The sequence below is a fragment of the Mustela erminea genome, chromosome 12, assembly GCF_009829155.1.
Source record: "Mustela erminea isolate mMusErm1 chromosome 12, mMusErm1.Pri, whole genome shotgun sequence".
NCBI classification, from domain to species: Eukaryota; Metazoa; Chordata; class Mammalia; order Carnivora; family Mustelidae; genus Mustela; species Mustela erminea.
The window spans coordinates 80694178-80711226 of NC_045625.1; the positions used below are offsets into that span (position 1 = coordinate 80694178).

Below are 17049 nucleotides of genomic sequence, written 5' to 3' on the forward strand. Positions count from 1 at the left end.
CTCGGCATCTCAGGGCAGTCGGCAGCGTGGAGAACCTGACCCCAGCCTTGTTGGCGTGGCAATCCATTGCAGAAGGGAAGCGAGTGGGTGCCTAGTCTCTCTGCTCTACTAACTTCACTAAACACTTCGAGAAGATAATGTTTGGCTCGCCCAATAAATCTCAGGCAGGCTCTGCTCCAGCGTCTGAAGACACATTTTAAACTCCTTTGCTGCACACTGGGTGCTCAGGACCCCAGAAAAGTCCCACAACATTGTGTTCTGTCATATTTACCTCCAGTGGTTTACCCAAGCATTGCCTGAAGTCTTTGCTAAGACATGGTGTCGCTTTAGTCTTTGGTGATTTCTTTAAGCAATAGGTTTTTAGGGGGTTCTTTTCAAGAGGACAGTTTAAGTGTGTAGAGGATCATTATGTATTTTTTCTCAAATGTATCTCAGTTTTAGGTATTCAGATTTTTTTAAAAAATAAGAGAATCTTTTCCCATCTTCCCAAGAATGAAGTGGTACTTGATCTCAAGGATTTTCAGAATTGTTCCCTGGATTAGAACAATATAAACGTAGCCAACAAAGTCATCTGACTCCTGTGAGACAAGGAGTGATTAGAAATAAAATTTAGGGGCACCTGGGTGGCTCAGTCAATTGGGCGTCTGACTTTGGCTCGGGCCTATGATCTGGGGGTTCTAGGATCGAGTCCCGTGTTGGGCTCTGTGCTTAGTTCGGAATCTGCTCATCTTTCTGCCCCCACCCCCGCTCTTCCTCTCAAATAAATAAATTCTTAAAAAAAATAAATAAGGGGCGCCTGGGTGGCTCAGTGGGTTAGGTCACTGCCTTCGGCTTGGGTCATGATCTCGGGGTCCTGGGATCGAGTCCCGCATCAGGCTCTCTGCTCGGTAGGGAGCCTGCTTCTTCCTCTCTCTCTTTCTGCCTGCCTCTCTGCCTATTTGTGATCTCTCTCTGTCAAATAAATAAAATCTTTAAAAATAAATAAATAAATAAATAAATAAATAAAATTTAAGTGCTATTTCCCCAAACATGAACAAGTGTTGTTAGCTTTTAGCATAGTTTCTGATTTTACACATTTTCCCCCAAGAAAAACCTTTTCTTTTTCTTTTTAGTTTTTATTTCTTTAAGTAATCTCTATATTAGTGCAAGGCTTAAACTCAGGACCCCAAGATCAAAAGCCACCCACTCCTCCGACTGAGCCATCCAGGCGCCCCAATTTTACATATCTAAAATAGAAACAGTGCCTATGGCTTAAATTAGTGTTCAGTCATTTTTTAGTCCAGCGAGTTTTTTTTTCCCTTTTCTGGCTGACGAGTTAATGATATTTGGATGTGTCTGGAGTTCCTTTTTCTTGAAGAGGTCTCAAACCACTAATTTAATTTAGAGAGGACTACTGGAAATTTCAGCTCACAATAAATTATGAACAAAATTTATTAATACCTTGTGGCTTACATCGTGGTGAAATTACCCCATTTCGTTTTGATTTGAAGGGAGAGCTATGGGTAGAACAAAGGAGATGAGGCCATGTGGCTCCTTCAGTGTTCCAAACCTAAACTCTAATGGGGGGTTTCTGTGTCGGGGAAGGCATGATATTTTTTTCTGAACCAGTGTGACAGTAAGTGAGCGGCGGGAACGGTGGGACCGAGGCTGACACCTGATCTCTGCGGGTTGGAGCTTTGACCCCAGTGAGAGAGTGGGATAGGCATGGGGTTCTCCAGCCTGCAGTGAGAGTCCCGCTACTCAGCGGAGTGGGGACCTCCAGGCTTTGCTCGGAGATTTCAATCCAACCAGTAAAGACCCATCAAAGGCACAGTCTGCGAGAACACTGGCAGGGTTTCAGATGTTGGTAGAGAAAGAGTCACTGGGTTATGCAGTTTGAATCCTGGAAATAGAATTTGATTCATGGCTTTAGAAGACCGAGGGAAAGGCTAGAAAGATTCTTCTTGGAGATAGGAATGAGGTGATGACAGCAGATGTTTCTCTGTTCCCAGGTCAATGGCACCGACTTTACCATCCAGAACGCAGGTGTCCTCCTCCTTATTGTGGATGCCTGTAGCGTGCCCTTCCGGTTAATGGAAAAAAAGATTTTCTCTCCTGCTGATGTCAGTCGCATGGAAGAGTATTTGAGAACAGGCATCCCTCCAAGGTAGGTGACGCTTGTTCTGCAAGAGGGGACGGACCATCGCAACAGGTGACACCTGGTTAACTCTTGAGCTTTGGTTTGTCTTTCCAGCCTTTTATGGTGTGGGCTTTTAGGGCTGTTGAAAGGCGGTCATTTCTTCCTTGTCTCAGATTAGTGCCCATGGTCTAAGCTGCATAGCATTGCTTGGTGAAAGCCCAGATGTGAGTAGAGTTTGCAAATGGTGTGAAGGCTCTTCACGTGGGATTCAATATTTTGAAAGTTCAGAATTTCAATATTTTGAAAGTTCAGTATTTTGAAATACTAAATAATATTTTCCCACTTTTTAGTGTTTGGTCGATTATATTGTACCTAACTTACTCAGGAAGGTTCATTTCCAGTTTAAAGCAGTTTGATAGACAGTTTGACCTTCGTGGCCATCCATGGTACTGATAAGTTCTCAGATGGCATTGTGCTGTGAATTCCCCACCTAGCGCAGGTGGAAGTGACTAGAAAGGAGTCAATTCAGTTTTAAGTGGACTAGTATCTGGTCTCTCTTTTAAAAGCCCTGGCCTCATGGGTCTTGTTTCGTTGGTCTCTGAAGAAGAATGCACATGAGCAAAACCTTTCTTTTGGGGGGGGATGGTTAGACCCTGCCTGGAGGCAAGAAGATGAATTCAGGCTCCTCTCTGCTGCCTGGCTGTGCGGCAGACGCTAACTTACATGCAGACCTTTGTTCAGTGAGGGAGCTAAGGGAAGCATAAGCTTCCTGGGGAGTAAGGTCCTGTCTGGTTTTTGAATGCATCTTCCATCATCTGATGACTTACACTCTTTACATATGACAAGACCAAAAAAGGTTTTTTTTTTTTTTTTTTAAAGATTTTACTTATTCATTTGAGAGGCAGAGAGGCAGGCAGAGAGAGAGTTGTGGGGGAAGCAGGCTCCCCGTTGAGCAGAGAGCTTGATGCGGGGCTCCATCCCAGGACCTTGGGTTCATGACCCAAGCTGAAGGCAGAGGCTTAACCCACTGAGCCACCCTGGCTCCCTGACAGGACCAAATTACAAATAAAGTCACTGGATTATTTGAATGTAATATTCAGTGTGCTGAATATTACAGCTCTACTTTCTGCTTTGAGATACTTTTAGGAAATTCCTTTCCAAGGCCTCAATTTTCTTGAAGGAGTTAAAGATTTTTGCTGATGGTGGGTATGTTTACTCAGTTCACCTGAACCCCTCCAGGACATACTGCTCACCAAAAACTTTTAGGATAACACGGCAGTCCTGTAAGGTACCCTATAGATTTAACCAGCTTATTAAAAAGTCACTAGGTTGTTTCTGGAAAGGGTACTGAAGGAAGACTTTTAAGATGTGGGTAGCGCTCTGTTTCTTCATGTAGGCTGGTTACGTAAGTACATCATGTGCAGAAATTCAAAATGCTATATACTTAATGATACTTTTCTGTATGTATATTGTATTCCCCCCCTTATGATTTTATTTATTTATTTGAGAGAGAGAGAGTGTAAGCATAGAGGGAAAGAGGGAAGCAGACTCCTCACTGAGCAAGAAACCCAACATATGGTCTAGATCCCTGCACCCTGGGATCACGACCTGAGCCTAGGCAGACGCTTAACCAACTGAGCCACCCAGGAGGACCTGTGTGTTGTATCTTAACAAAGGCTTCAGAAGTTACGGAGCAGCTACCAGTGTCTTCTAGAAAACTAGGCACACACTGGGGTGAGCGGGTCCCTGGGGATCTGTAAGTGATCTCATGGGATGAGCCTGAGGAAGAGGGTCAGGCCTGTAGGTTTGCTGTGGTCAAACCTCTGTCCCGACACTGAGTGGTCTCCCCTGCTTTAGGATGACGTCAACATATCAAGACCCACCTTAAGAAAATGAATACTGGGGGCGCCTGGGTGGCTCAGTGGGTTAAAGCCTCTGCCTTCAGCTCAGGTCACGATTCCAGGGTCCTGGGATCTAGCCCCACATTGGGCTCTCTGCTCCGCGGGGAGCCTGCTTCCTCCTCTCACTCTCTCTCTGCCTGCTTGTGATCTCTGTCAAATAAATAAATAAAATCTTAAAAAAAAAAAGAAAATGAATACTAATGGTTATATAAAAGTTGAAGAAAAGAATAGTGGAAGAGTAACTGTGGGAGAGTAATAAAATATTTGTAAACAACTTAAAATAATGCAAGGGGCCTGTTTTATAACATATTAAAATAAATCATGAGGCCATAGTAATTAAGCCCATGTGACCCTGGCAGAGTTGAGAGAGAGAGAGAGAGAGATCAGGAGAAGAGAAAATCTGCAAACGGATTTAAGTATATGTGTTGATACGCTGCATAATAAACAGGGAATTTAAACCAAACCTTGGGGCACAGACTTTATTTCTTTGTAGAACTGGCGTTTATTCATTTATTTTATAAATAGATAATAGGACATGAACAGATAGAGCATCTGAAACAAAATAGCTTCCCTTATTAATATAAAAGAGGTGAGTCCCCGTTTACTCACTGGGTTAACTGACCTCAATGACCTTGGCTTTCCCAACACTTGGAGACACCTTACAGGAGCAGTGTGGGTCCTGGGTGGGTTCTGGGGGTGGCGTGGAGCCTGAACTTGGAACAGCGGGATGTGAAAAGCATCTGGGTTTGGTTTTGTTATTTTGTTTCCTGTTTGTTTTTAGCTCTGCTCTTATCTAGTATTTCTCTGCTGTATTCAGTTCAGAAAGGCACTCAATTAATACATGCTGATTTTTTGAAATTCCCTCCAATTTTCTGACTTTTATGTACAGGTCAATTGTTCTGTTGAGCACAAGAGGAGAAATAAAGCATTTAAATATTTCCGATTCCTTAGTACCTCTGGGATTAGCCAAACCAGCTCATCTTTATAACAAAGGTTTGTATTTTTGTATTTTTCCTTGAAGTTCTTACGAGTCCAGCCATAGAAACTTTCTTTGGGTGGGAAAAGCTGCAAGAGCTTAGTTTGCTGGAGTGGGTATCATTAAGATAATTTTTAAACAAGGAGACATTAGAGGAAGTGTTTGGGGATGTGGTTTATTATTTGGGGCAAGAGGTGGGTGGTCAGAGTTCATCGGCTGACGCAAGGAAGTGTAGCTTTTCTGTTTCATAGCTGTCTTTGTTTTGCTCACCTCCGACTCAACCTCCTACATGGTCTTGTCTGGAACAATTAGATGGACAAATGGTGCATTTTTTTTTTTTTTTTTTTTTTAAAGGGAGTACCATATTTTTGGGATTCAGCGGAAACTTTAAACCAGCCTGGGCTAAGCTGTTTACCAGTCCTGCTGGCCAGGGCCTCGGGCTGCTCGAACAGTTCCTACCTTTGCAGCTGGATGAATATGGTTGTCCTCAAGCCAGCGTTGTCCGCCGGAGGGATCTGGAGCTGTTCATGCAGACGGCAAAAGCACATTAGGGACTCACTGTAACTTAAGTGCTGGGGGAAGAAAAAAAAATGTGAACTAACTTATTTAATTTATGGCATTTTAACAACGACACTGTTAACCCGATGGAACCATTTTCCTGTCTGATCAGAGAGGGGACGAAAGGATTTAACATGATGGCTTGAATACCAGCTCACGCACCTTCTAGTTGTACAAAGTGTTGAAGAACTTATTTGGGTTGGTTAGGCTGGTGTATTCGGAGAGCATTTCTCCTGACCCTCACCCGCCACTTCGTGTGTCTTAGTGACTGTTAAGTAGCTTCACCTTCTGTGTGACAGGTTGCCGTGGCGGGGAGGTGGGGACCTCTGGGGGTCAGCCCGAGTCCTTTTGTAGCACCTAGGATACTTGTAGTCTGATGCCCGGTTGTGTCATTGGCTTTGGGTCAGCAGTTGACTCGGGTGGCGGACGTGTTCCACGAGGCCCCAGGCGCTGGATTGGGTGGGGCCCGCAGCCTTTGCAGATTGTATAGGATACTCGATGACAGAGTCTTAAGTGGCAACTCAGGCCCAGCTCATGCCCCCCCTTTTTTTTTGCCTGGGGCATGTGCTATTTTTATCCATTTGTACATTGATTCCTTCCAAGGGTTGAACTTTCAGACAGAAAGCATACTGGGTTGAAAGGGCTTTAGGGATTGGACATCCCTTAAAACTTGCACCTCCGGGGCAAAAAATTTGATCAGTGCCACCGAGGTCTGAAGTTGCTGGGACCATATTTGCAGCTTTAGTCCTTAGCCTGTTTCGACTGTATATTTGTGTTTAACATGCAGAGCTGAGCTGAATATTTACATTTTTTTTAAAAAGAAGAAGGCCGTGTTCCTGAACTGTACACGTAGGTCATTTCAAAGGGCTCAAGAGAAGTCTGTTCTCGGGGTTGCTCCTGTACCCGGGTTTCGTTGTTGTTTTTGTGAGTGGTTTTTTTTTTTTTTTAAGCTTTTTTGCTCACCATCCTGCCAGAAAAATTTACAGAAAGCTCACCGATACCCCAAAATATTGTACTCAGGGGGAGGAAAAAGGGAGAGCCTTTGAAGGGCCAGAATCATGGAGGGGGGGGATATTCAGTAACAATACTCTGCAGAGCATTAGAGGAATTGGTCACTCTTAATTAATTAAATTGTTAGAGCCAGTTAAAAAAAGTAAATGCTGCAATGAGCAATTTCCCTTCCCCCTGGGTGCATGTGTGTCCAGCCCGTGAGACTTGCATGTAGCAGAAAGTTGAACTCCACAGCCAGAGAGGACACCACACCGAGGGGAGAGAAGGATCAAAAAAACGCCTTCGCCTTTTCCCAAACCTGCAGTACAAGGAGGGTATGATAGACATGGCCATGGCGAGACGGTAGGAAGTGAGTTCAGGCTGACTTGGCAGTGAACACGGACAGATTCACTCTCCTGCACCAAGAGCAAAGGCTGAGTGAGGGTCTGTCCCTCGGCATCCCGGACAGGCTGCAGAGCAGGTCTGAAACTTCTGTTACTTTACAAAATATGCTACCTCAAAATGCTACCGATAAACCATTCTCACTCCTAAGTGCTCTTGGTAAGGGCATGTGTCTTAAAGTGGAGGGTTGTTGCTGTTGTTTTCTTTTGTATATTGATGAACAAGATCTTACCTATTAAATATATTATTGGGTCATGGTTCCTGAAGGTGATTCAAGTTTGTGTGGGTGTGTGTGGGTGTGTGTGGGTGTGTGTTTTATGACTTAAATATCTTTGATGTGTGTTTTTTAGAGTTTGGTTCTTTAAAGATTTGGAGAGGCTATGTAAGTTTGGAGGCACTCAGTGTTTCTGATTTGTATGCTAATTGTCAGGGCCTAAGTTAAATAAATAAAAATATGTGTGCATGTATTTTTTATATATGCGTGTGACTTAGTCAATCGATCAGCCGTTTTTCATTCCAGCTTCCAGCCGTGGAGAAGTTCTTGGCAGGGATGAGGAAGAGAAACTCTCCTCCAGGGAGATTGGGAAACGCTAAGCTTCAGAAGGACAAGGATCCTCTTCTGCAGTGCAGACCTTTTCCACCGAGCCTGTGCACTAGAATTGCCTGGGAGCTTTAAAACAAAAAACAAACAAACAAAAAAAAAACAAGGCCTGGGACCCACCCCCAACCCTGACACTCAGATTTAATTGGGGTAGGATGCAGCTTGGGTATTGGAATTTTTTTAAAGCTCCCTGGGTGATTCCAGAACGCAGCCAGGTTTAAAAACCATTGCACCCATATAAGAGGTACACTGTTTAACTCGAGTCTGTCATTTTTTGTGACTCGAACAAAATCACATGTATCTATTATTTTTACATTCCCAAACTCCCAGCCCTAAACAGCGCTTCACTATTGTCTTCTTTTAACAGAGTTTTAAATATGGTTTTCAGTCCTTAATCACCTCACATTGTTAAGTTGGTCAACTAAGTTTTTAAATACATTTCTGGCAAGGGGGGGAGCCAGCAATGAGTTTTATTTCTATGGGGAAAATGGATTCAAGGGTGATTTACAAGTTCATGAGCATTTTCCACCAGGTGAGGCAGTTGGCAGAGCTCCAGAAATGTGGCCGTCCACAAATCAGCCGGCTGATGAGAAACACAAGGCCTTCTCGTATGTCCACAGACGTGGGTTTTAAGTCTTTGCTGAGTTCCTGCCTCTGCACCTGAGCCTGGCGTGCCACGTAGTCTCTTCTGAAGCTGGAGGGGAGCTTGCAGGCACATGAACGGCGGGTGTCTGGTTTCGGGATGTGACTGCAAGTGGCCGCTCAGCTGACATGCAGATGCGGGCATGGCGGAGGGGGTTTTAGGACTTCCCTGTTCTGCAGCTTTGTGAGAAGAGGGCAAACGCATCCTCATGCCATTAAGTGGGTAACTTCGTAGTGAGGAGGGGCAGGCCATGAGGTGACAGACGCTTGAAGGCTTCAGGTAACAAGGTGTTCCTTCCCTCGGAGATGAGGTCATGTTCGGATAAGCCCGGTGGAAGGCATTTTAATAAACAGGAATGCACTTCGTGAATTCAAGTGGGTTCCCCCCCGCCCTCAGCTTGGTCCTCATTGGTAAGTGTGCAGATCCCATCATGACCGTCTTTGTTGGTTCTGTGATAGAGTTGGACCTGACCTTCCAGAATTCTCGTTTGGCTTTCAGATACTTAGGAAACCATGTTTAATAACCAGAGAAGATCCCCTAAAGGTGAAGACTGAATGGGAGTAATTGGGTAACAGATTTGTATCATTACTGTTGTCTTAACTTGGCAACAATCCAGTCTGCTGGAAAGGTAAGCAGAGACTCTGGGTGGGAGTGGATTTTCTTTTTGTTTCTTTCTTTTTTTTTTTTTATTTAAAGATTTTATTTATTTATTTGACAGATACAGTAGGCGAGGGAACACAAGCAGGGGGAGTAGAAGAGGGAGAAGCAGGCTTCCCCGCTGAGCAGGGAGCCCCACGCGGGGCTCCATCCCAGGACCCTGGGATCATGACCTGAGCTGAAGGCAGGCATTTAACAACTGAGCCACCCAGGCGCCCCAAGAGCTGATTTTCAACCAAAAGTCAGGGAAAAAAAATCAAGGAAAGCCATCCCCAGTACCTTGTTCACAAGGAACGAAATGCTATTCACATCTTGTTGGGCCATTGGAGTCATCTGGAAGGCAGAGGGGTTTTTTTTTTGTTTTTTATCCATTTGTCCTCAAAATAAGAGAAAGCTGGGGATATCTGGGTGGCTCAGTCAGTTAAGAGTCTGACTTTGGCTCGAGTCATGATCCCAGGGTCCTGGCATTGATCCCTGTCGGGCTCCCTGTTCAGTAGGTAGCCTGCTTCTCTCTCTCTCTCTCTCTCATAAATAAATAAATAAATAAATAAATAAATATTTTTTAAAAAGAGAGAAGCTGAAAAAGATGCTAATCAGGCACTTGTGTTGTGGGGAAGGGCACATACAGACTTTATTTTATGTGGTAAAATTAGGGAATGACTGACTGAACTATGAACATTTCTAAATGAGGAACTGTGCCCTACAGGGCATCCAAAAATATCAGCCGTGAGAAGGTGTGAAATGTTCTATCTGAAAATACATCAGAGAGTCTGTCAGAAAACAATCTCATAGATTCAGGTTTTCAATTTTCCTAAGATGGACAGTGTGATTAGTCTGGATAAGAGAAGTCATTGATTTCGGGTGCCTGAATGGCTCAGTCGGTTGAAAGTCGGCCTTTGGCTCAGGTTGTGATCCCAGGGTCCTGGGGTCAAGCCCTGTGTTGCGCTCCCTGCTCTGTGGAGAGCCTGCTTTTCCTTCTCTTCTTTGTGTCAAATAAATAAATTATATATATATATATATATATATTAAAAGTCATCAATTTCACGCTCATCCTCAGAAGAACATAGACCTTAGGAGCACAATTGAATTCCTCAGTGGTTGGCGAAGTGACATAGAGGCCAGATTTGACCCCTGATTGGTTTTGTACCAATTCTGAGCCAAGAATGATGTTTGTATCTTTAAAGGTGACACGTTGGGAAAAGTCAAAAGAAGAGAATAATTTTGTGATGTGAAAAAGTTCAGTGATGATAACTGAAGTCTTAATGGAAGACAGCCACATCCGTCTGCTCGCATGTGGGCTACATGTCCCAGGGGCAGAAGGCGCAGACTTGAGGTGCTAGCTGGGCACAGAGTCTGCATGACTTCAGAGCTGAAAAGGTTTACTCTGTTCCTTTACTGAGGACGTTGCTGACCCTTGCTCTTGGTGAAGGGTCTACTGGTGTTCATTATCCTCTTCTTGGGACTTATAGAAGACTTGAGAGTTTTTAAACTAGAAAGTTAACAGAAAAAACCAGCCTGAGAATCACCTGAGGTGTTTGATGGACATGGAGAATCTCCAGCCCCAACTCAGACTGGAGAATTGGCATCTCTGGGGGTTGGCGCCGGGAATATAATGTTATAACAGGCTCTCCAGGTATTTCTTCTAAAGAAAAATCTGAGAATTTTTCTGAGACCCCATAAGGTTTAGTGAGCTCCTGTTACCTCTTTCCCTCCTTTCCTTCAGCAGAGAACACATCTGAACAAGTCGTAATGTTGTGTTTTTGAACCCTGATCTCCGTGATCTTCCCCAGAACTTTCTGTGACAGATGCAGGGCAGATCTGATGTGCACAGTACAGTCTGTCACTGTTCCTGGGGTAGAAATTTGGAGCCTGTGATCAAACCCTCTCTCCATCGTCTGAAATTCTCATTAGTAGATGATTCCTTTGGCTTGGGTGTTCCCACTCTGGAGGGCCAGCCATCCTTTGTTTCCTGCAAGTTCTTGTTAGTTTTAGGAGTTTAAAGGAAAATATACATTAAGCCACAATCAAGCCACATGGAATAACAAAAGCGTCATTTCTTTGCTTTGGGATGGAACTGTATATCCACTCTGGTGATTTCACATTCCTGGAAGCACTAATTGTCAATTGTGTTCTTTTTTTTTTTTTTTTTTTTTTTTTTTAAGGTTAGAGTGAGTGACTTCATACAAGCAGTTTGATTTGTAAGTGAAAGCCTTTTAACACATAAACTTTATGAAGGCGGTTGGATGAGCTTGGGAGATTATGAAATTGGTCTTTGCCGACAGAGGTTGGGACACTCTGTGGGAGACTGAGGCAGGGCTCCCTGCATCCACCTCCTCCCACCAGCCCATGCTGGTCTGAAACACCCAGTTCCTGAGAGCGGAAGGCTTAGATCAGATGGGTTGCCCATGGGAGCCAATGTAGGATCTGACAGATCTCAGGGAGCAAGGGGCATCCTTAGTTCCCAATGTGGCAAGGGAGAAGAGAGTTCTGATCCCGGGAGACAAAAGCCATCCGAAACTTGTTGCCTCCCAAACGTGTGCTGGAGCAGTCTTCTAAGGGAAGTGATTCTTGCGTGAGTAGTTAGTGGATTTGAGACCGTGAAGTGCCTAATCTGGTTCATTGCTGTAGGTCTGGTGCATGTTCTGGCTACCAGACTAGGTCTGATGTCAGTCGGGGCTCTTTACTAGACTTGTGACTTCAGGTGCATCCCTTAGTCCTGATTTTCAGCTCTCTTGTCTCTACAATGGGGCTAGTGATACTGGGGTAAAATTACAAAGGGGATTGAATGAGAACAATCATGGTTCCCAAACAAGGTTCATTATCAACAATAACAATGCCTGGGTCGTTTTGTTTACAAAACAAAATAAAAAACAAAACTTAGACTTTCAGACCCCTGTGAATTCTAATTTAGTAGTTTCAGGGCGAAGGATTAGGGAATCTGTTTGGTTTAAAGCCGACTTTGGAGATGATGCCAGATTTGGGAAGCCCTGAAAAGTGCCTGTGAAAGCCTGTGGTCTAGTTCTAACACGCTTTCTGTACTCAGTTGTTGGTATCTGGAAAACAGGACTTTGGGCCAGACAGTACGTGTTCAGTGACTCGGTGTGAGCGTCCTCATGGACTCTGCTTTTGTGCTCTTTGTTGTGCTAGCTGTGAACCTCAGCAGGTCAGCTGTGTGCGGGCCAGCGCTACGAGCTGTGGAAGACAGCTGTGGGGGAGACCCTGCGTCTGCACCCCGTTCCTCGGCTGCTGTATACGGCTTTCTGCTCTCCCTTCCTGGGAGGGAAAAGTGTGGTGCAGCTAAGAGTTTGCTCTTCCAATCCCTCTTGTCCTAAACTCAACATGGGCTGGAAACAACTTATTTCTAATTATTACTCCATCCTTCAACCACCCACGTTTTTACTTTTGTCAGAGAGAGGAAGCAGCAGGCAGAGGGAGAGGGAGAAGCAGGCTCCCCATTGAGCAGGGAGCCCCATGTGGGACTCCATCCCAGGACCCCGGGATCATGACCCAAGCCAAAGGCAGACACTTAACCCACGGAGCCACCCAGGCGTCCGTTCACTTTTGCTTCTCATCAAGCAAGACAGATGCTAACATACAGTGAAATGGTTCAACGCTTAGGCTGATACGGCAAGCCGAAGCTGAGAGGCAGGTTTGGAGAATGAGTCTCTTTGGCAGGGAAATTTCCCGCGTTTTTCTGCACCCCATTTCTTCCTCCTCCCGACTGCCCCAGGGTCCACTGCTGCGGTCTGGTCTGGTCCCACGGGCCAAGACCACATTCCCGGACCTCTCTGTACCTCTCACACCCCGACTCACACCTTCCATGTCCAGCCTCAGGAGCCTGAGCCCTTGCTAAACAAATTCAAAGTCAGATTAGTCCTCATGTCTAAAACTAGTTTCCTCTTAGGCAATGATGCCGTTTTAATATCAGCCCACAGTGCTTATAATGCTCTCGGTAATGTGTTGCTGGAAGTTTTGTGTACCTGGTTTGAGGTAATTTTGCTCTCCTGCATACTTCACCTACAGCTGATGCTATCAAAGCCTAGGGGAAGTTGCAAATCTGGAAAATCCACAAACCAGGTAATCAGTCACTGGGTTACGGGATCAATACCATCGTCGGCATATCAGCATTTGTATTTGAGTGGAATCCCTTCTGATCATCTTTTAGAAGGTTATGGATAATATGATGATTTTCCTCCTGCCTTTTTTTTTTTTTAAGATTTTATTTATTTATTTGACAGAGAGAAATCTCAAGAAGGCAGAGAGATGGGGGTGGGGAGCAGGCTCCCTGCTGAGCAGAGAACCCCATTGGGGCTCCATCCCAGGACCCTGAGATCATGACCTGAGCCGAAGGCAGAGGCTTAACCCACTGAGCCACCCAGGCGCCCCAATTTTCCTCCTGCTTAAGCAATGTTCTCAGAACACAGGCTAGATGAGAACTGGATGAGATCCCTACCTGGCTCAGAAACCTGTAATCCATTTGGATTCCAGGCTCTGGGACTTGGCCACAAGAAAGAGTATTTATCCCAGTCTCTTCCTGGAAGCTGTGCTCTCTGAGCACTGGAAAATCCCTTTGTTTATAGTTGTCTTGCATTTCTGTAAATCGCCTTATCTGAGTAGCTTAAAGGAAGAGATTGGGTAATTACAGCTTTCCTTTGTTACAGCTTTATATTGAAAACACATGCCCCCAAGGTTAAATGAGGATCCAAGTGGATAGATAGAAGATATATAAACAAAATTAGAGATCACAAGGATTAGGAGTTTCCTGTGCACTTTCATCCAGAGGAAGAAGGTTAATTACAAATACAAAATTATTATTTTGAGGGGTAAAGGCAGGGTGATTTTATTATATTGATGATCTATATTTTCTGGCTCTTGTTTCCAATTCCTTGAAATGGGATGATTTTTTTTTAATTTCAGTTGTGAACTTTTAATGTGGTATTATCTAAAATAATTGGATTCAGAATCTATTGACAAGTATAATGATGGGATATTTTGGATAGTCAACTTTGAAATTGTCAACTTAATGCCTATGTCCTTGCTACATACTTGAATTAGCAGGATAGGTTCTTTTCACTTTATTCAGGTTCTTTATCTTGTTCACAGAAGACAAGTGATTATTATGAAGCAACAAGGTACCCAGTGAAAGACTTACTTTTTTTAAAGATTTTATTTGTTTATTTGACAGACAGAGATCACAAGTAGGCAGAGAGGCAGGCAGAGAGAGCGGGGGAGAAGCAGGCTCCCTGCTGAGCCGAGAGCCCCATGCCGGACTCTGAGGACCCTGAGATCATGACCTGAGCGGAAGGCAGACAATTCTGTCTCGCTTCTCTCTCTTCTTGCTTCTCGACTGAGCCACCCAGGCACCCTTCCATGAACTATTTCTATGCTTAAGTTAAGGTCAGAGCTGGTGGAATCTCATAACTAAATTCCTAAATTTCCTTTTTTTTTTTTTTTAAATCAATTAACTTTTTAAAAAATTTAAATTAAATTAATTAGCATATAGTGTATTATTTGTTTCAGGGGTACAGATCTGTGATTCATCAGTCTTATATAATACCCAGTGCTCATTTTAAAGAAATCCTGCCCTCCTTGTTACTCTGTGTGTGTGTGTGTGTGTGTGTGTGTGTGTGTGTGTGGGTCTAATATGCCTGAGAGTTTGTTATGCTGATATCATCACTACAACCATGAAATTAAGTCTTTATCACTTGACCTTCACCTTGAATTCAGTTTTCAATGCTATTTCACTTGAATTTAATTAAAAGCCCTCAACATGACAACCTTGAATTTAATTTAATCTTCAACATTATGACCTTTATCACATTGTGAACAGATCTATCATTTTAGTGTGTCAAAAAGTATATATTCTTAACAGTGTTTCATGTAATCTAAATTTGTAAATACTGCCTCTGCTTTATTTATCCTTAATATACTTGACTGTCTAACTTGGTGATAAGTGACATGAACTTTATATTACATATATTTCTTTGAAACCTCATCTTTTTGGTAATGATAGAATTAATAATTTTGGAATGAGACCATGTCAGAAACTCACATTTTATTTTATTTATTTATTTTTTGGAAAAGATTGTATTTATTTATTTGACAAAGAGAGAGAGACTGCAAGTAGGCATAGAAGCAGGCAGAGAGAGAAGGGGAAGCAGGCTCCCCACTAGCAGAGAGCCCAATGCAGGGCTCTATCCCAGGACCCTGAGATCATCACCTGAGCCAAAGGCAGAGGCTTAACCCACTGAGCCATCCAGGTGCCCCAGAAACTCAAATTTTAAAAACAAAAATTGGTTCCAACCCTGTTAAAGAAGTTTGTCTTGCTGAGGGCTACATAGAGAATATTTTACTGGTGTGTACGGTGTTAAAGAAAAAAAAATACTCAGTACTCTTGTAAAGGATGGTGAGGTGGACTTTATTCAAGGAGTTATTACAGTGGGGTTTTGTACTAGGAGAGTGGATGGAGCTCAGTTCAGGATACGACAAGGACAAGTGGACTTTCATAGTCAAGGAGCAGAGTGGAGATTGGGTGATGGGAAATTACTAAGAGGAAACTTCTCCAGTAGGGGGATTCCAGCTTTACAGGATTTTTGACAGGGTGATAAGATACCAAGGGTGGGGAATTTTCCCTAAGCTGAGGCAGCAGGATTCCTGTTAAAACTGGATTAAATGGGCCAAAAGGTCCCAAGAACCCAAGGTCAGGGGCCTAGTCAGAAGAAGGGCCCAGAGGAGCCTGGCTCATTTTGGTCATGGAGATCATCTTCATCAGTGGTTAAGTAGAATATTGCTTTGTGGGTGAAGTCACGTCTACTGTTAATGACCATGGGGGCAGTTAGCTACTTAGATGTACCCATCTGCTTGGTATGAGTTTCTAAGTTTAGAGAGAAAGAACGTTTAGCTTTTCTCTCTGATTAGACTTCTGTGAGATCGCCTCGAAATGGGCTGTAATGTTGAATATTAAGGTTTCAGGTTCTACATGGAAAAAGGATAGTTTTGAAGGAGGGACATCGCTGTTATGAAATATTACCTTCTGGGTTATACATTCTTGATTGTTTTCCAAAGCTCAAAATTATCTTATTATTTTATTTATTTATTTATTAAAAGATTTTATTTATTTATTTGACACACAGAGATCACAAGTAGGCAGTGAGGCAGGCAGAGTGCAGGGCTCGATCCCAGGACCCCGAGATCATGACTTGAGCCAATGGCAGAGGCTTAACCCACAGAGCCATCCAGGTGCTCCTGGAATTATCTTTTTATAAAAGCGAGGTTTAGGGGCACAAGTTTTAAAAAAGTGGCTCAGTGGGTTAAGCCTCTGCCTTCGGCTCAGGTCATGATCCCAGGGTCCTAGGATCAAGCCCCGCATCATGATCCCAGGGTCCTAGGATCAAGCCCCGCATCATCGGGCTCTTTGCTCAGCAGGGAGCCTGCTTCCCTCTCTCTCTCTCTCTGCCTGCCTCTCTGTCTACTGTGATCTCTCTCTGTCAAATAAATAAATAAATAAAATTTAAAAAAATGTGAGGTTTATGGGCTGTTCTATCAGAACCGTGGAGTTTACTCTTAAAACTGCAGATTCATGGATTCCATTCTAAATAGTTTGAGTTAGAATCTTTGGTTGAAACTCCCAAATCTGCATTTAAATAAGCAGCCTAAACAGTGGAATGAATCACAGCACCCAGAAATAGACCTGTAACAAAGATGGCATTACAATCAGTGGGCAAGGGATAAACTATTCAGTAAATAGAGTGAAGATAAATGGTTTTCTATGGAAAAAGATGCAGTTGGAGCCCTACCAAACACCATGAAGAAAAACAAACTCAATATGAATTAAATGTTTAAGTGTGAAATGTAGAACTATAAAACTTTTATTTTATTATTTCTTTTAAAGAGTCTATTTATTTATTTGACAGAGACACAGCAAGAGAGTGAACACGAGCAGGCGGAGTGAGAGAGGAAGCAGGGTCCCCGCAGGGCAGGGAGCCTGATGCGGGGCTCGATCCAGACTCAGGGATCATGACCTGAGCCGAAAGCAGACGCTTAACAACTGAGCCACCCAGGTACCCCAAACTATAAAATTTTAGAGAAAATACAGAAGAATATAATTTTGACATTGGAAGGGAGAAATAGATGTTAAATACACAAAAAACACAGGGGCACCTGGGTGGTGCAGTTGGTTAAGCATCTGACCCTTGGTTTCGG

The 17049-nt window shown here is 43.6% G+C and overlaps 1 protein-coding gene across 4 annotated transcripts in view; it reads left to right on the top strand.

Moving 5' to 3' along the window:
- The window catches only part of CEMIP2 (cell migration inducing hyaluronidase 2), an 81379-nt gene extending 73959 nt beyond the window's left edge, over positions 1–7420 (top strand). For 2 of the 4 annotated variants that reach the window (XM_032306755.1, XM_032306756.1), the window contains exons 23-26: positions 6–79; positions 1992–2146; positions 4910–5013; positions 5351–7418. In XM_032306755.1, coding sequence (XP_032162646.1) covers positions 6–79; positions 1992–2146; positions 4910–5013; positions 5351–5547 — 530 coding nt within the window. In that variant the 3' untranslated portion in view covers positions 5548–7418. Of the gene's footprint in view, positions 1–5; positions 80–1991; positions 2147–4909; positions 5014–5350 lie in introns of those variants that run through there. The other 2 variants (XM_032306754.1, XM_032306758.1) reach the window with 2 other exon arrangements.
- Positions 7421–17049: the final 9629 nt, after the last annotated feature.